The 18,724-nt window shown below is 42.2% G+C and overlaps 1 protein-coding gene across 5 annotated transcripts in view; it reads left to right on the top strand.

Moving 5' to 3' along the window:
- EHBP1 (EH domain binding protein 1) overlaps positions 1-18,724 on the top strand; it is a 282,002-nt gene that overhangs the window by 213,114 nt on the left and 50,164 nt on the right. For all 5 annotated transcript variants that reach the window (XM_035110449.3, XM_035110450.3, XM_088665495.1 and 2 more), the window contains 4 exons: positions 9,322-9,449; positions 12,691-12,829; positions 12,997-13,103; positions 15,793-15,916. In XM_035110449.3, coding sequence (XP_034966340.3) covers positions 9,322-9,449; positions 12,691-12,829; positions 12,997-13,103; positions 15,793-15,916 — 498 coding nt within the window. The remainder of the gene's footprint in view (positions 1-9,321; positions 9,450-12,690; positions 12,830-12,996; positions 13,104-15,792; positions 15,917-18,724) is intronic.

The raw sequence follows: 18,724 nt of genomic DNA on the forward strand, positions 1-18,724 counted from the left end.
ACTGCCGACCTTTTGATCAGCAAGCCCAAGAGGCTACCTTGACCTCAAAGGAACAAATGTAGTCCCTTGCACACTGCGACAAATTTGTTTTGTTTTGTTTTGTTTTCAAATAATTTTTATTCATTTTCCAATATTACAAAAGCAAAAAGCAAAAAAATAAAAATAAAAACTTTTTAAAAACATATCAATTCTTGCATTTTTTTACTTAACATTGTTGACTTCCTCAATTCACCCCTCACCGGGTCCCTTTTTAAATTCCAATAAAGCAATTTCCATTTTATATCTTAAATAATTCTAACACATTTTACCATTATCACTCAAATATTATAGGGACCCAGGTGGCGCTGTGGGTTAAACCACAGAGCCTAGGGCTTGCTGATCAGAAGGTCGGCAGTTCGAATCCCTGCAACGGGGTGAGCTCCCGTTGCTCGGTCCCAGCTCCTGCCAACCTAGCAGTTCAAAAGCACGTCAAAGTGCAAGTAGATAAATAGGTACTGCTCCGGCGGGAAGGTAAACGGCGTTTCCGTGCACTGCTCTGGTTCGCCAGAAGCAGCTTTGTCATGCTGGCCACATGACCCGGAAGCTGTCTGCGGACAAACGCTGGCTCCCTCGGCCTATAGAGCGAGATGAGCGCTGCAACCCCAGAGTCAGACACGACTGGACCTGATGGTCAGGGGCCCCTTTACCTTTATTCTATTCTAAAAGCACCATCTATTCTTCACCAATAATTAATCAATTTATCCAAATAAAAATTTATTTTCCCGTCCTTCTATCTTCTATTTCTCCCCTTAGCCTAAAATTTATTACCAATAATTTTCCATAAATTTAAATATTAATTATTCTATCATGCTAAAATTTAAATACTTAAAACTAATTAAGCCCCCCTTCCCCTGGACTCAGCAAGTTCCATAAGTCGTTCCAGTTCTGGACCATCTAGATCACGGGTGTCAAACTCAAGGCCCGGGGGCCAAATCCGGCCCGCCAGACCTCGTCATGTGGCCCACCGAGCGCCCCAGCCAGCGGGACCCAGCAGCGGGACCCGCGCCACGCCGACAAAGCGCCAACAAACAGCTGGGGCCTGGGGGGGTAGAAAGGCGGCCGGAGCAGCACTGCGTGGAGTGCCCCGAGCCACAGCAGGAGAAGGAGGAGGCAGCTTGCCGGGTCAGCGCTCAGCAGCGCCGCATGGAGAGTCCCAAGCCTCTGCGACGCAGCAGTGCTCTGTAGCACTTTGAATCCTCCTCCTGCCACGGCTCGGCGCCTGGAAATGGCTGCTGCTGCTGCTGCTGCTGAATCACAGACAAAGCACCCAGCAGCGCCGCGTGGAGGAGGAGGAGGATTCAAAGTGCTACAGAGCACTGCTGCGTCCCAGAGGCTCGGGACTCTCCATACGGTGCTGCTGGGCACCGACCCGACAAGCCGCCTCCTCCTCCTCTTGCCTCACCTCCTCCTCCTCCTGCCGCGGCTCAGCCTCATGAACGTGAGCTCAGCAGCGGCTCAGCCTCATGAACGTGCAACTCTGAGGCTTTACGCACATCTGCTAAAACGGACATCCGCTGCCTCACGCTGCACGGGAAATGCTTTTTGCCCCTGTGTCCCTTCGCGCTCTTTTCTGGCGCTGAATCAAGGCGGCGACCCCCCCTTCCCTTTCTTCCTTCCTCTCTCTCGTTCTTATTCTTTCTTTCCCTCTCCTTCCTTCCTTCTTTATCTCTGTCTTCTCTCCGTCTTTCTTTTTCTTTCCTTCTTTATTCCCTTCCTTCTTTCCTACTCTTCTTTCTCTCCCCTCTTTCCTTCCTCTCTCCCTCCTGCTCCCTCTTTTCTTTCTTTCTTTTTTCTTTCTTCCTTACTTCCTTTCTTTCTTCCTTCTGTCCTTCCCATCTTTCTTCCTCTCCCTCATTCTTATTCTTTCTTTCTACTTCCTTCCTTCTTTCTCCCTTTCCGTGTTCTCTCCCTCTTTCTTTTTCTTTCCTTCTTTATTCCCTTCCTTCTTTCCTACTCTTCTTTCTCTCCCCTCTTTCCTTCCTTCCTCTCTCCCTCCCACTCCTTCCTTCCTTCCTTCCTTCCTTCCCATCTTTCTTCCTCTCCCTCATTCTTATTCTTTCTTTCCCTCTCTACTTCCTTCCTTCTTTCTCCCTTTCCGTCTTCTCTCCCTCTTTCTTTTTCTTTCCTTCTCTCCCCTCTTTCCTTCCTCTCTCCCTCCTGCTCCCTCTTTTCTTTCTTTCCTCCTTCCTTCCTTCCTTCCTTCCTTCCTTCCTTTCTCCCTCCGTCCTTCCCATCTTTCTTCCTCTCCCTCATTCTTATTCTTTCTTTCCCTCTCTACTTCCTTCCTTCTTTCTCCCTTTCCGTCTTTTCTCCCTCTTTCTTTTTCTTTCCTTCTTTATTCCCTTCCTTATTTCCTACTCTTCTTTCTCTCCCCTCTTTCCTCCCTTCCTCTCTCCCTCCCACTCCCTCCTTCCTTCCTTCCTTCCTTCCTCCCCTCCCTCTCCCTCTCCTCAGAAACATAGGATGCTGCTTTATACTTCTGGCCCTTAAACCCTGGAACCAGGAGAGCAGCTCCAGTGAGTCAACCTCAGCCAGTCCCTTTGGTGAGGGGTGGTGGCTCACTGGCAGAACATCTGTCCTGCATGCAGAAGGACCCCAGCATCTCCAGGTACCAGTAGCTCTGCAAAGCTCCTGCATGAAACCCTAGCGAGCCTCCACCACCCAGTGCAGTTACCAAAAATCATTTTTCAATAAATTGTACAATAATTGTACATTTGAATATCTACTTGCCATTATTCTGACTATGTTTCTGCTTTCAGAGCTAGTTATTACTTACATTATTACAAAAAACAGTAATAATTGAATGCAGTGACAATAATTTATGATAATAAAGAGTGGACACATAGTCCTACAGATACAACCGGCCCTTTGAGGGTGACCAAACTGCTGATGCGGCCCCCGATGAATTTGAGTTTGACACCCCTGATCTAGATCATCAAAAATTTGCATCCATTATTACCCCTCACCCCACTCCCACCCTGTCCCAGCCTGCCCCCCATTCTTCCTTGATCATCCCCTGCTGCCTCCCCACTTCTCTAAATACTGTAGTACAAAACCATCCAGTTATATTTCCACTTTCCAGCCCTATCTCAATTCCCCCCCCTTTAAGTTCTGGCCCCAGTATGGATCCTGCCCTCCCTCTCTCACTGGGAGGACATTCTTCCATGCTGGTTCTTCTTTAGAGACTCCTTGGATCAGACATATGTTCTATCCCCGCCCTCTCACTGGGGGAACAATATCCCATGCATCTTTCTCATCTTCTTTAAAGTCAATTACATTGTCCAAGACTAATTATTGTTCTTCTTGCTTCTCTTCATTCTCTATTGAAATTAATACTTTTTCACTGTCCACACAATTCTGATTCCTTTCCCGCATTTCACTCAACTGTGTATTACTTTCACACAATATATTATTTTGCCGCATTCATTTCTCAAGTCCAAAAGCAATTCCAAAAGTTCCTTCTGAAAGTCCAGGCCATCAGGTGATGTTGTGGTTACAGACATCCTGCTCATCTCAGATTTCATGAAAACAGAACAGAGCAGGAAGTGGCACAGATCTTATTTCCAAAAACATCAGGGACCAAGTTTATATCCGAACTGGTTATACTCTCATTTTTAATTCTTCTTCATATCTTAAAAATCTTGTGACCATTTGTGAAAAGAGCATTTATCAAACTTCTTATACCCAGCTTTATATTTTGTGCTGTCTTCAAAATTGACAGTTCTCAACTTCAAAGGGGTAAACAAATTCATTTCTATTGTGATATCATAATGGCGGCTCGCTGATCCTTCCAGGGACCCGACTCCAGCTTCCAGGGGCACTTTCCCCAGTCCAAATTTAATTTTTTTACAGGGATTTTAGTGGATTCAGCTCTGCTTCAGGGGGGAGGTATTGGGCCCAATCCTTGGTAATTGATAAGTTCCTTTCAGTCTTTCCGGCTACAGGCAAATTAACTGCATCACAGTTCTCTCAATGGGGGAGATCGACTTCCTATTTAAATCTCCTCCCGTGGCCAATTCTTTTCAATTAAAAATAATAATTCTTAAATTTATTTCTGTTACTCACGGTGTCCAATGTCTTCAAATCCTTTAAATTAAAAAAAATCCACCGCTCCTCCGCTGCCGGCTCGGAGCTTTGCTCTGTGAGGGTAGCGGTATACTTGAAAATGGCGCCCGCGACACTCTCTCCGCTCACTCTCGGAGCTCTTAAAAAGAGCTTACCGAGGGGCAGAGGAGTCACTTTGGGGTGCAGCTGAGCTCTTACACCCCCAAAAAGCTCAATCTGGGGTTCTTTTGGAGGTCCACATTGCTCTCGCAGTTCCCCCCCTCCCTCACAGTGCCAGGAACCTTGGAGCTCAAGGATTCCTTGTCGATTAGCGCTAGCGGTAGACCGGAAGTCTCCACGGCAACAAATTTATTTGTTTGTTCATTTGGTTGGTTGGTTGGTTAATTATTTGGATGAATTACATACTACTTTTTCAACAAGCCACGAGGCGGTTACAAGGTCAGATGAGATAACAATAATACATAAAATTCATAGAGTCATCAAAATACACAACATAACCATTTTAATGGAAACCTGGTAGAAGAAAGAGTACAGTACTGGTTGCCTTTCCTCAAAAAGAATGTTGTAGGCTGGGAAGCAGTTCCGATAAGGGAACCAAAACAATCAAGGGCATGGAACAATCACCCTATGAGGAAAGGTTGGGACATTTGGGGCAAATAAGAGGTGAAAGAGGGACGCGGGTGGCGCTGTGGTCTAAACCACTGAGCCAAGGGCTTGCCGATCAGAAGGTCAGCGGTTCAAATCCCCGTGATGGGGTGAGCTCCCATTGCTCAGTCCCAGCTCCTGCAAACCTAGCAGTTCAAAAGCATGTCAAAGTGCAAGTAGATAAATAGGTACTGCTCCGGCGGAAAGGTAAATGGCGTTTCTATGTGCTGCTCTGGTTCACCAGAAGCGACTTAGTCATGCTGGCCACATGACCCAGAAGCTGTCTGCGGACAAACGCCGGCTCCCTCGGCCTATAGAGCGAGATGAGCGCCGCAACCCCAGAGTCGTCTGCGACTGGACCTAATGGTCAGGGGTACCTTTACCTTTACCTTTAAGAGGTGAGAGAATAGAAGTGCATAAAATTATCCATGGTGTGGACATGATAACTCAAGGCTATCCAGTGAAGCTGAATGGAACTCAATGAAGGTTCAGGACAGACAAAAGACTTCTTCACACAGCATAGAGTATGGAATTTGTTCTCACAAGAAGCAGAGATAATCACCAACTTAGATGGCTTTAAAGGTGGATTAGACAAATTCATGGAGGATAAGGCTATCAGTGATTGCTTTTTTCAACCTCCACTGAGGTTATATAGCTGGGTCATTAATCTTGTTGCATGCCACCTCCAGTCTCCAAACAGTGCATGACTCCCTGGTGTTCCATATTTTCTTCTTGAAATGAGGCACAGAAGAAACGGTGCTGTCTTTAGGCTTTATGGTTTATTTACACATATAGACAATCTGAGCCTACAGTGAATGGAGGGGTTCATAGCATTATCACCTCAAGTGTGGTCCCTTAGCTGCAGCCTTGGATTCAGATTGACATCATTCATTGTGCTATGCCTGCTGCTTTGCGTATTGGTCACATAACTTGAACTCTACTGACATTGCTTCTTACTCGCTACTCTAAGCTCTTTATCTCTTGAGGGAGGGGTCCCATCCATTTGCCATCTCACACTGGGTCCCTTTGATCCTCTGTTTCCTAATGGCCTATCATCCCAGGCAATCACCACATCACAAGAGAGAGTTTGGCTTAATTAGCTTTTACATTTGCTGATTCCAGCACACAGTTTAATACATATGGGTCAGGCACCCAGTTTTAACACCCCAAACCTTAATTAAATTTGAGTTGCTGGAAACCACAGGAAGGCAGAGTAGTCTTGTGTTCAGATCCTGTTTGCAGGCTCTCTATAAGCATATGGTTGGCAAATGTGAGAACAGGGTGCTGGAGCATGTGGGCCGCAATTCACTACACACTGCTTGTGTCCTGGAGAGGTACTGCTAAGGTAACAAAAACAGCATGGGAGGCGGCAGTTAAGAGATACTGGTCTCTATAGTCACAGCAGGTACTGTGATTCTCCAACACTTTGACTTCATCCCCGAAGGCGCATTCCATTGTCTCTCAAGACAGATAGATGCCAACAACAATTCACTGAATAGTGATTTACTCATAGCAGCAGCAGCAATAACAACAACAACAACAACAACAAGCAATTATCTAATCAAGTGTTGCCTCATTCAAATACCTGCTGAAAATGTTGTACCATAGCCAGCTTCTTAAAACTCTAAAGAAATGGTTAGGTTGATTCCTGCCAAGGGTGGGGTCCCAAGGGGTTGCAAAAATGGTGCCTCTCCACTCTGGGCTGGAGTGGCTAGGAATCGTTCCTTTGTTGCTATGGGTGGCCTGCTAAGGTGTGGGGGTTCCTGAGGCAAGGGGGTAAGGTATGCCTTTGTACTTCATTATACACAGAGACCACCAACAGACCATATAGAGCATGGGTAGGCAAACTAAGGCCCGGGGGCCAGATCCAGCCCAATCGCCTTCTAAATCCAGCCCATGGATGGTCCAGGAATCAGCGTGTTTTTACATGAGTAGAATGTGTGCTTTATTTAAAATGCATCTCTGGGTTATTTGTTGTTGTTGTTTAGTCATTTAGTCGTGTCCTACTCTTCGTGATCCCATGGACCAGAGCACGCCAGACACTCCTGTCTTGCACTGCCTCCCGCAGTTTGGTCAAACTCATGTTCGTAGCTTCGAGAACACTGTCCAACCATCTCATCCTCTGTCGTCCCCTTCTCCTAGTGCCCTCAATCTTTCCCAACATCAGGGTCTTTTCCAGGGAGTCTTCTCTTCTCATGAGGTGGCCAAAGTATTGGAGCCTCAGCTTCACGATCTGTCCTTCCAGTGAGCACATAGGGCTGATTTCCTTCAGAATGGATAGGCTTTATCTTCTTGCAATCCATGGGACTCTCGAGTCTCCTCCAGCACCATAATTCAAAAGCATCAATTCTTCAGCGATCAGCCTTCTTTATGGTCCAGCTCTCACTTCCATACATCACTATCGGGAAAACCATAGCTTTAACTATACGGACCTTTGTCGGCAAGGTGATGTCTCTGCTATTTAAGATGCTGTCTAGGTTTGTCATTGCTTTTCTCCCAAGAAGCAGACGTCTTTTAATTTCGTGACTGCTGTCACCATCTGCAGTGATCAAGGAGCCCAAGAAAGTAAAATCTCTCACTGCCTCCATTTCTTCCCCTTCTATTTGCCACGAGGTGATGTTTTTTTGATGTTGAGCTTCAGACCATAATTTGCGCTCTCCTCTTTCACCCTCATTAAAAGGTTCTTTAATTCCTCCTCACTTTCTGCCATCAAGGTTGTGTCATCTGCATACCTGAGGTTGTTGATATTTCTTCCAGCAATCTTAATTCCGGCTTGGGATTCATCTAGTCCAGCCTTTCGCATGATGAATTTTGCATATAAGTTAAATAAGCAGGGAGACAATATACAACCTTGTCGTACTCCTTTCCCAATTTTGAACCAGTCAGTTGTTCCATATCCAGTTCTAACTGTAGCTTCTTGTCCCACATAGAGATTTCTCAGGAGACAGATGAGGTGATCAGGCACTCCCATTTCTTTAAGAACTTGCCATAGTTTGCTGTGGTCGATACAGTCAAAGGCTTTTGCATAGTCAATGTTTTTTGTAGGTTATTTGTCGGGCATAGGAATTTGTTCATTTTTCCCCCTTCAAAATATAGTCCGGTCCCCCACAAGGTTTGAGGGACAGTGGACCGACCCCCTGCTGAAAAGGTTTGCTGACCCCTGATATAGGACATGTGTGGAGAACCTTTTACCCTCCAGATGTTCTTGAACTACAACTCCCACCATCACTGGCCATTGACCATGCTTACTGATGGGAGTTAGAATCCAACAACTTCTGCAAGGGCCCAAGGTACTCCATATCTGATTTAAGGCTTTGCACCTTAAATTGGGGCTGAAAAACAATATTCTTTTTGCTTCCCCTACCAGCACTCTTGCAGCTTTTTGCTCTAGATGGAATTTCTGAACCATCTTCAAGGACAGCCCCATACAGAATACATCACAATACAGTGGTACCTCTCGATACACACACCTCTGGTTGCGTATCCTTCGGGTTACACACGTGGCAAACCCAGAAGTATTTATCCGGACTTTGCCGCATGCGCAGAAGCATTCTACGCGCCACGCGCATGCACAGGACAGGCACCTCCGGTTGCGAATTCCTCAGGATCCGACCGGAGCTCTGGAATGGATCCTGTGCGCAACCAGAGGTACCACTGTAGTCTAGCTTTGAGGCTACCAGGCTATCCCTATTCAGAAATGGCCATATAGAGGACACTAGCGAAAATTTTGCCTCTCAGTATTTCCAGCACATGAGGTTGACAGCAATTCACAGTGGTTATAATTCTTTCATCATGGGAAGATTTAGACAGTAGTGCAGTTATAATGTTGTAAGTGGATTACTGTTTGTGAAAGAAGTCCAGGTGAGGTCAAAGGTTCTCAAGGTAATAACTAGAACAGGGGTGGTAAATACCTGGCCAGGACCAGATTCCACTACCACCCTCCACAAAAAATGATTTCACACATACACAAGACCTCACCAATTTTGGTAGTGATAACAAAAATAATAATAAAGTAGGCATAGATAGTGAACTACAAGTCATCTAAAAAACGAGTAGCTTCTCCAAAGTTTGTTTTGTTTTCCAACTTATGCAGCTGTACAGCTTGGTGAGAGTCTGGGCTGAGGCAGGCAAACAAACCGTGTTTAAGCAAGACGTAAGCCAAACTTTAATTAAAACAACTTAACATCTGGTTATGTTTGTTTAACTCATTCATTGCCTTCAACCCTTAAAAAGGAAACCTGCTTATAAAAAAGCTCAATTGAAATCAAATTGACCAATTACATTATGGACCACATTGTAAAAAGTATAGTTTAAATAACTGTAGGCCTATGGCAAGGGCATGGGGAAGAGAGGCATCAAGAATCACATTTGTAGCCTCTATGGACCCCAAATTCTGAGTTCTGTATTCCATTTCCAAATCAGTTGCATTTTAAAGGTTATAAACAAAGCAGTCCAAATGTAATCTCTTAAATTGATACATTGTTATAATGACTGCACTTCTAAATACTCCTCTCTTTGTCTTTGTCTCTGTCTGTGCATGTGTTCGTTATATTGTGGTGTTTGCATATTTAGCTGAACAGAGCAGCAAGTTGGTGGATTGGAAGCTGAAGAAGCTCCTGGAAGCTCAGCCACAGGTGGCAAATTCACTTTCCAGTGCTGCTCAGAAAGCAGTCATTGATGGCACAGAACAAGAGTTTAAGGTAAGTTTTGACTAAGCTGTTGTCTTAGTACTTGAGGCGATTTGTGCTGTTAATGGTTATGTCTGTACAGATGTATAAGAAGATATACATTTTAACACTTGCCTTTTGTGTGACCTCTTATGGGTGGTGCTTGGTTGTACAACAAGTGATTGCTCACTTGGGCCACTGTACCACAAGATATTTAAAGGTAAAGGGACCCCTGAACATTAGGTCCAGTCATGACTGACTCTGGGGTTGCGGCGCTCATCTCACGTTATTGGCCGAGGGAGCCGGTGTACAGCTTCCAGGTCATGTGGTCAGCATGACAAAGCCGCTTATGGCGAACCAGAGCAGCACACAGAAACGCCGTTTACCTTCCCATCGGAGTTGTACCTATTTATCTACCTGCACTTTGACGTGCTTCCAAACTGCTAGGTTGGCAGGAGCTGGGACCGAGCAACGGGAGCTCACCCCGTCGCGGGGGTTCAAACCGCCAACCTTTTGATCGGCAAGCCCTAGGCTCTGTGGTTTAACCCACAGCGCCACCTTCTGATCAGCAAGCCCTAGGCTCAGTGGTTTAACCTATTTAGGCATTCTTTATTTCAACTAGTCATTTCAAATTTATGTAAGTGTAGGAAGTACACTACTGAAGTCAGTTCTCTCATTTACATAGATATGGACAGGGTCTTACTTTAATCTCTTTTAACTAGTGTGTTTTTTCGGTCAATATGACACACCACCACCTCCTTTTCCCCTGCCACCATCTTGCGGCTGCCACTTGTCCACCCCCACCCCATTCACTTGTGCCCCCCCCCTGCACCTTTGCCGCTTCGTCCTCCTTCTCCTCCGTCTCTGCTGCTTCCCATAGCTGCAGGCACAGCCTCCACTGCTTTGGTGCGACCCAAGGTGCCTGCCGGTGATCGTCAAGCACCTTCTCAGAAGGCGCTTTGTCAATCGTAAGGGTCGTGCCAAAGCAACTGCGGGAGGCTGTGCCACTGGAAGCAGCATCAATGGAGGAGGAGGAAACAGCAAAAGTGCAGGGAGGGGCAAGCAGGGGTTGGGGAAGCAGTGGTGGGAGCGTTGGGGGGTCATGGTGCGTACCAGCACCTATTTTTCTTTTTTTAAAATCCTGCTTTTAACGATTAACTGTTGGGTTTTGCTATATTGAAATCAAACCATTATATACCTAAACCCACATACGTTTCTTAAACATTTGTGCCACGTAGTATAGGTAGTGCAGTGCATTTTGGGTTGGGTTGCTTATCTTCTACCTAGACATAACTAGATAGATACAATAGTAAGTGAAAAGATTTTTATGCCTATGGGGCAGTTCCACTTATGTATAACTTTTCACCCACCTGCAGACTGTGGGTGTATACACTGCTGACTGAAAGGATTTCCTCCCCCAGATACAGAGATGCTTTGAAGTCCCAAAACAATGACTTTCATTGCTTTTTCCTTTACACTGTCGGTTCCGATAAATTGGTGATGAAAGTGTGTGGCAGCAGCAGAGGACTTTCAGTCTCTATCTTTGAACAAAGGGAAGCTTGGATCAAGTCTGATTTTTTGCGTTCAATTTAGCTTTCTGCAGTGGATTTAATGCAAAATGAAGCTGGCCTCAGAATAATACAATGGATTGAAAAGGCTAACTGAATTAGTGGGCTTAGAGGAATACATTTGTAAAGTGGCAGAAGTCCCCAGTCATAAAAAGGCTTCTTAAAATGGGATTTGCTGGCTAATCGCACTGATATTTTAGCATGTTGCCAGGCCAGGCCTAAAAAATTAGCCACGTTTGTTTATTTTGGTAAAGACCTGCGTTTTGACTGTCAGATGGCTATTGTATGAAGAGCTGGAAGAGATCCTTTTCTCAGAAAAGCAAAATCATAGCTGCTTAATTGTTGAAAAAACAAATCTAGCATAAGTGATGCTTTGTAGAAATGAGAGTTAACTCAACAAATGGCACACCAACCCCCTCTATTAGGTCAATTTGATTTAGTTAATGTGACAAAAATGGTATTGCATGCTCTAAATACACACATATTTTTTTATTAATTGGGTGTGCTTTATTTTCTTTGTTTAAGTTGCTGCAACGAAAAGGGTAGCCAGGTCTAAACACTTTTCTAATATTGTAAGAAATAATACATGGTGTCCATCTGTTCTGTTAAAGCTTTCAGCAACGAGTTGGATTTGTGTTCTTAATAAAATGCAGTTTACACATTTATAAATGAGGCATTCTGTGTTTGTGGAAAAGGATAAACTGTTACCTTCCCTGGAGGATTCTGTATCCCAGGCCTCCTTGAGGCTAGAGAATAGGCCATTGGAGAACTCCCTCATTACCAATTGTCTCAATGCAGAGGAAGGGCAAAGTCTTGGTAGCTTTTGATAACCAGTTTCAGCATTCAGCAGGCTTAGCTATTAGTCATGCATCTTAGCCTTTCCCTATTTACTTTCAAAACACTTAATAAAAATAATAATAGATTAGGTATAAAATGAAATATTTGTTTGGTACACAGCACCTCGTATCTGCAGTTTCCACACACTGCTGTGGTTTAGTCTTCTGGGATATTTTGTGTTGATAGACCCATTTGAATTTGTTACCAACATTAACATAGGAAGCTCTGGGAAACGATAATTGTAGCTTCCTTAGCTGCAAACGGCTTACTTACAATTCTGGATTCAGAAAGTTATAGCTGATGAAATGCAGTTCATTGGGGTAGTATTATAATCCTACCTTTTATCCTTCATCCAGCATTAGTGATTTATCTCAATGGGCATAAAATTAGAAGGGAGTTCTTCTTGTCATACAAGTCTGTGGGTCCATTCAGGATGACGGAATTCTTTACCAGGGCAAGCAGTGTATGGAGAAGACTAGAGCCACTGCTGTTTTAAGTGACAGATGATGTTCAGGGGTATACACACTGCTGTGTAGTCCTATGTACACCATGCTCAGGGAATCCAAATTGAGAAAGAGTAATCTTTGTTTAAACTCTGCTTTGTTCAAAGTTACATTTGGTGCAGTTAACTGATTTTGTTGTCTAGCAGCAGAACCCTGGCTGAAGTTGCCATATTAATAACCAAAGGGACTTGTTTTGCCAAAACCTCTTTTCTTGGGCTCAGCACTTTTTTCTGGTTCCCGATGTCATTTTTATCTAACACAAATAGTCTACATATTCTCTCTTGTTGAAATTGTGTATATTTTTCATTTGTAACTACATATTTATAAACAAAAGAAGTTGATGTACAGTTCTGGTTTTTCTGGCAGAATGAGACAGAAGAACATCGTGCTGAGCGATTACCAAAAGCAACAGAATGTTTTAGAAATCCTGTTGTATTCAGCAAGGACTCCACAGTCAGAAAAACTCAGCTTCAGTCATTCAGTCAATATGTTGAAAACAGACCAGGTAGGCAAAAATGTTCTGAAAGGCTGTCCTCCCACCCCCAGTCTTATGATTTAATAATATTTAACAATAAATATATTAAAAACCAGATAATGTAAGCCCACATTTCAATACACAAATATCAAGTATTATAATAATTTTACATGTCTTTCCTCTCTCTTTTTTTCAAGAGATGAAAAGGCAGAGATCAATACAGGAAGATACAAAGAGAGGAAATGAGGAGAAGGCAGCGATAACTGAAACTCAGAGGAAGCCATCAGAAGATGAAGTGCTTAATGTATATTAATTTTTTTGTCTGGTTTCATGATTGCTGATAATTCTCAACTGTATGTGGAAATAGTGCCTTTATTTGTTAAAATGAGATGTTAGGTTTTCTTAGATGTCAATCTCCAGTGCATTCAAAGCAGAGTGAGAGGGGTGCGCTGTTGAATTAGTCTGCAGCGTGGTGATAATTGTCAGATTAAAAAAAATGAATTTTTCAGAGTTCCACAGCTCCAGCTTCCTTGAGACATTTCCATCAGGGCACTTCCCATAAAGAGATTCCAGTATTGATCTACCGGGAGGATTTTAATTATTACAATAGCAGATACCGCAGAGCTGCAGTTAGAGGAAAAAGTCACATGAGACCTGCTAGAATTTCTCAGCCAACCCATTTTGTTGGCTTGGGTTAATGGGTGTTCAACCTTTCCATTATCCAGATCAGCCGTGAATTACTAGCTGAATGATGTTTGCATTAATATAATATATATGGTAATTTCTTCACTTAATTAACGGGGAGGTTCAGCTCAGTAGGGGTATGGGCTGATCATGTGTAAAATTGATTTGTGAGGGAAATATTTGATAGACCGCAGGGAGAAAGCTGCTTTTGATGGACAGCTGCGGGACAGAAACAGGAAGAAGAACAAGTTTTGACCTGAATATGTTTTATTTCTGGTTTTTTCCCCTTCTGCCACCCCTCCCCCTTTTGTTTTTGGTTTTGAGGATTGGTTGGTTTGTTTTTTGGTCTAGAGGTACCACATAATTTTTGTGACTTTTTTATTGCTTTCCACCTTTTGTCTAAATAGTAGTTATTTTTGCTGAGGAGCTCAGTGCCATCTAGATAATGTGAAGTGTTTAAATTCTTATACTGAATGACCACATGTCTAACAATTTGCCAGCTGATAATTTTTTTATTTAAGAACAGTTGTGCTTTAATAAAGCTGAAGAGGTCTTGCTCAGCAAGTTCATAATATATATGCAAATTGTACATATGAACTCTGGGGAAGTTTTCATCCTGACACAGCATTCCTTTTAACCTTGCAGTATTTTGTACAGTCCTGAGAGCTGTCATTGGCAAGGTTTTGTAATATTTTCAATTAACTATGAAGAATAGTAGGCAGTTACCTTTCATTATTGTTTTTCCACCCACATTACCTCTTCCCTTCCTATACTTGAGAGGCTACAACAACCAGTTTGGGGGGATGGGGATGAGAAAAGTAAAATAGCCTTTCTTTCACAGCTTCTTTTCCTCTTTCTGGTGATGGAGGACTGGTGTCCTATAAATTTGCATGTCTGCCCTGTCCTAAAACAACTACACTGTCCATGGGTTCTAAGAGGTACCACCTTGTGAGCTTTTACTTTTATCACAATTTGCAAAAAAAAACTTTGTGTATTGATTCATTTAGCTACTGTTTAAGGAGAAAATAATTTATTGTGGCTGGCTGTCGCATCCAGCAACTAGTAGAGACATGATAAGGAAATAGCGTATTTTATCCCTTCCTAAAAATGTAATATCTATATATACATTCCTTTGCAAAAGACAATTGGATTCCCAAAATTAGCTTTTCAGCTCTAACCTGCTCTCAGTGAGTTTTAATTAACATCCTCAAAGAGGCTTAATGGTGCTTCCAAAGTACATCTACCTTACTTTTGTATTGCCAAAACAGAGCTTCAGTTTCAGCATATGATGACTTAACTACCCTATTTACTTAAACACTGTTTTAGATATAAATTGCATCCCAGTTGGAACTGAGAGGAATCTATCTCTAGCCTGGTCAGAACCACCATTGGTAGTTTTCGTTAGTAGCATTAAAACAATTTTATAGCTGATAAGTTCAGAACATTTGAGAGATCTGCTGTCTTCTGTCGTGCCTTTCAGGATAGCATTAATAACCGGTAATACATCTTCTTCATATTTCTTTCTTTCTTGGACAAGCTCTACGTTATACTTATCACATGAAAGATGTGGAAATTTTAAAATGATGTCACTGCAAGGTTGGGATGAATGAACCCAAACTAGACTGCAGGCTTTTTCTCTTTTTGCAGTATGGCGGTGGCACCTGAGCATTTATTCAATCATTTTTGTTGCCACTTAACAGCATTAATTAGCAATGCATTTACCAGACTGTGGGGTAAAACCAGAAGACATTTTACTGTTATTTTTGTAGAATAGCACTATTAAAATATACACAAGGGATTGATACACAAAGAAAAGAATGGTGTTTATGGTTGTTGTGTTTTTTTGGGGGGGTTTGTTTGTTTCAAATCACAAATCTTAATATATTTAACTATAGATTCCCTGGCTAAAAATTGGCTGTGTAGGATGAAATAAAATTTGAGGAGTATTCCCCCCCAATTGTAGTAGAAAAAGCAGCTTTATAGGTTAGACCCATGGTGTATTAAACACTTTGATTCTTTTCTGAGATAATTTATAATAATCTATAGTGGCACAGGTTTAAAAGAAAAATTGTATAGAAATTCAAAAGTTAGCAAAGAGATTTGAAACTTTAAAACTAACTTTCAATAAGTGATTTTAATGGGACACACCTCATAATGAAATTTGGCAGATGGTTGAGATTTATGAATTGTGTTTCCAGGTTTGGTAGTAAGCATGATATTTAGGTAAGTGCCTTACTAAGTGTTTCTGGGAAGGAAAAAATGCAACTTAACAACTGATGCCTTTTCTTGTTGTTTGTTCTTTTTAACAGAAAGGGTTCAAAGACACCAGTCAGTATGTTGTAGGAGAATTGGCAGCACTAGAGAATGAGCAAAAGCAAATTGACACCCGTGCCGCGCTGGTGGAGAAGCGCCTTCGCTATCTCATGGACACAGGTACGGTGCCCAATTACACTGTAAACAGTTTTGGCAAATTGAGCGTTCACAAACTCTTATAGAGTTTTGGAAGTGTGAATCTTTGAAGCTTGAATGTTCAGCAAAACTGCCTTGAAAATAAAAAGGCTGCGATTTGCAGCCACCTCTCTGGGCCCTGGTGATAAGAGTGCCTTCATGGGAAGTGATAACTTGCCCTGATACCGTGTGAGCCAGCACTATTGAACAGTGTGCTCATCCATGCAGAGTTGGAATACACATCTGTGCCTCATTGATATGCCACTGCTAAAAAAAGAGAGAGAGAAAGATCTTCACTGTTCTACTGATTCAGTGTGGGGAGGAGGGGGGAGATTTGGCCAGTTAAAGCCTTGTACCACATGAAACAGAGCACAGTATAGGGGGAAGGCTCCACTGTCTAGATCACTGAAATTTGAGAATACTATCTGGTTACTGACGTGCCACAATTATTATTTTTTTCAGGGTGGCAGGTTGGGATTTTTCTTTAAGTGTATAATGCTTTGCGTAGCTGCTGCAGCCAAAAAGGATTAAAGCATATACTGTAGTTGGGATTTTATGAACTGTGTTGTTGTGATGAGATCCAACCCACTGTATATCAGATGGGTTTTTAAATAATGGTTGTTGTCATGAATTGTGGTGGGGAGGAAGGAAGGAGATTCACCAGGATCATATGCTTTGAAACAATGAATGGTCTGATATTGAAAAAATTAAATAATGCTCAATGGAAGGAAATGTATTTGTCTCACACTACATGCGACTGTACAGCTAATATCACCCCAGGCTAATGTTAGTGCCGTCTTACAAGTCTGACTTTACACTGGAACGCCATACATTCCCTTAGCTAACAAAAAATCTAGTAAACTAAAAATTTAATTAACTATAGTTAGCTAAATATCCAGGCAGATGCTGTTATTAATTTACATTGTGTTAAGGTTCCAGGGAATTTTGTCAAGTATACTAAATCAGCAATGATAATCAGATTAAAAGATGCCTTCATATATATGCATTTTTGGTTTTCTGTTCATTACCTAGCCAACTTCTGTTTGTACTTTTTTTAAAAAATGAAATTGATAAATATGTCCAAGCATGAAATAAATTTAGAAGAAATTTTGTTTCAATATATCTAACTCTGGAAAATGTATTTTCTTTTTTTCTGGTAATAGCCATAATGATATGCATGGTTTTTTCTAGTATTCTTTTTTATCTTTTTGTTGTTGTTATTAGAGAGTAAATTATATTTACTTGCTAACAAAAAAATATATGACACAAACGATAGTATTAGTGGGGAAACCACATCTCATTGTATCTATTATCAGAAGAGTAGATAATGTATTTTTCAGACTTAGATATATTGCAAAAAGTTTCTTCTAAATTTATTTCACATTCATATCATGCATGGAAGATATATTTTAAAAAATAACAAACATGAGTTGGCTAGGTATTGACTAGAAAACCAAAAATGCATCTATGTGAGGGCATAGACTGTCTTTTCATATCAAAATAGTATTTGATTTTATATACTTGACATAGTGCCTTGAACATTTACACAGTATATAAAGGGAATGTTGGCGATTATTGCCATACACAGAGCAATCCACACCTCTTCCACTTAGATATGATGCAAATGGCAGTACTAAAATAAGTATGTATTGGTTAACACTAACTTGATTTGATACTAAGCAAACTTTCTTAAATACTTCAGTAATATATGTATTGTATAGTCAGCTTGCTTGGGACCCAGGTGGCGCTGTGGTTAAACCATTGAGCCTAGGGCTTGCTGATCAAGAAGGTCAGCGGTTCGAATCCCTGTGATGGGGTGAGCTCCTGTTGCTTGGTCCCAGCTCCTGCCAACCTAGCAGTTCGAAAGCACGTCAAAATGCAAGTAGATAAATAGGAACCGCTACAGCGGGAAGGTAAACGGTGTTTCCATGTGCTGCTCTGGTTTGCCAGAAGCGGCTTTGTCATGCTGGCCACATGACCTGGAAGCTATACGCCGGCTCCCTCGGCCAATACTGCGAGATGAGCGCGCAACCCCAGAGTCGGTCACGACTGGACCTAATGGTCAGGGGTCCCTTTACCTTTACCTTTATAGTCAGCTTGGTAAATGCTTGGAAATATTTTCTTACTCCAGTTAAAAATATTTGTTAAAGCTCTTTGCAATTAAGACCTCCGTATTTAAGACAAATATTCTGAGGGTTTTTGTTTGTTTGTTTGTTTGTTTGTTTGTTTGTTATTCTTTGAGTTTTTCAAAATGTGATCAGTCCAGATAAAGTGAGAGGATTTCAAAGACCACCTCCCTTTGCTGCCAATATCCTATTTGTCTTCATGTCAGAATCCCTACAGCACTACCAATGGTTACTTCTATACCGCTACTGCAGGAAGGTAAATGGCATTTCCGTGCGCTCTGGCTTCAGTCATGGACCTCCGTGCGCCAGTAGTGATTGAGTCATGCTGGCTGCATCGTGACACTTGAAGGGTCTGTGGTCACATGCCCTCCTTCAGGGCATACAAAGCTAGTGGTGTTTTCCCATTCCTCTTGTTAGTTCCTCCACTCTTTTGAGTTTCCGTCTTTCTCGTTAGATCTTCATTGGTGTGTGGAATCCTAGGCAATTCTTTTCTTCCTTCTGCTACTCCAAAATGAGACATTCCTCAAATTTAATTTAATGGCTGTTCTGGCCAGTTATCATTTATTTCACAGAAGATTCACCTTGTTCCTCCCACAATTCAAAAAGACAAAATACCCAACTTCATATGATACATATATAAAGCACCAGCTTCTTATAAATACACTAG

Source organism: Zootoca vivipara, chromosome 3, assembly GCF_965207765.1.
Source record: "Zootoca vivipara chromosome 3, rZooViv2.hap1.1, whole genome shotgun sequence".
NCBI classification, from domain to species: domain Eukaryota; kingdom Metazoa; phylum Chordata; class Lepidosauria; order Squamata; family Lacertidae; genus Zootoca; species Zootoca vivipara.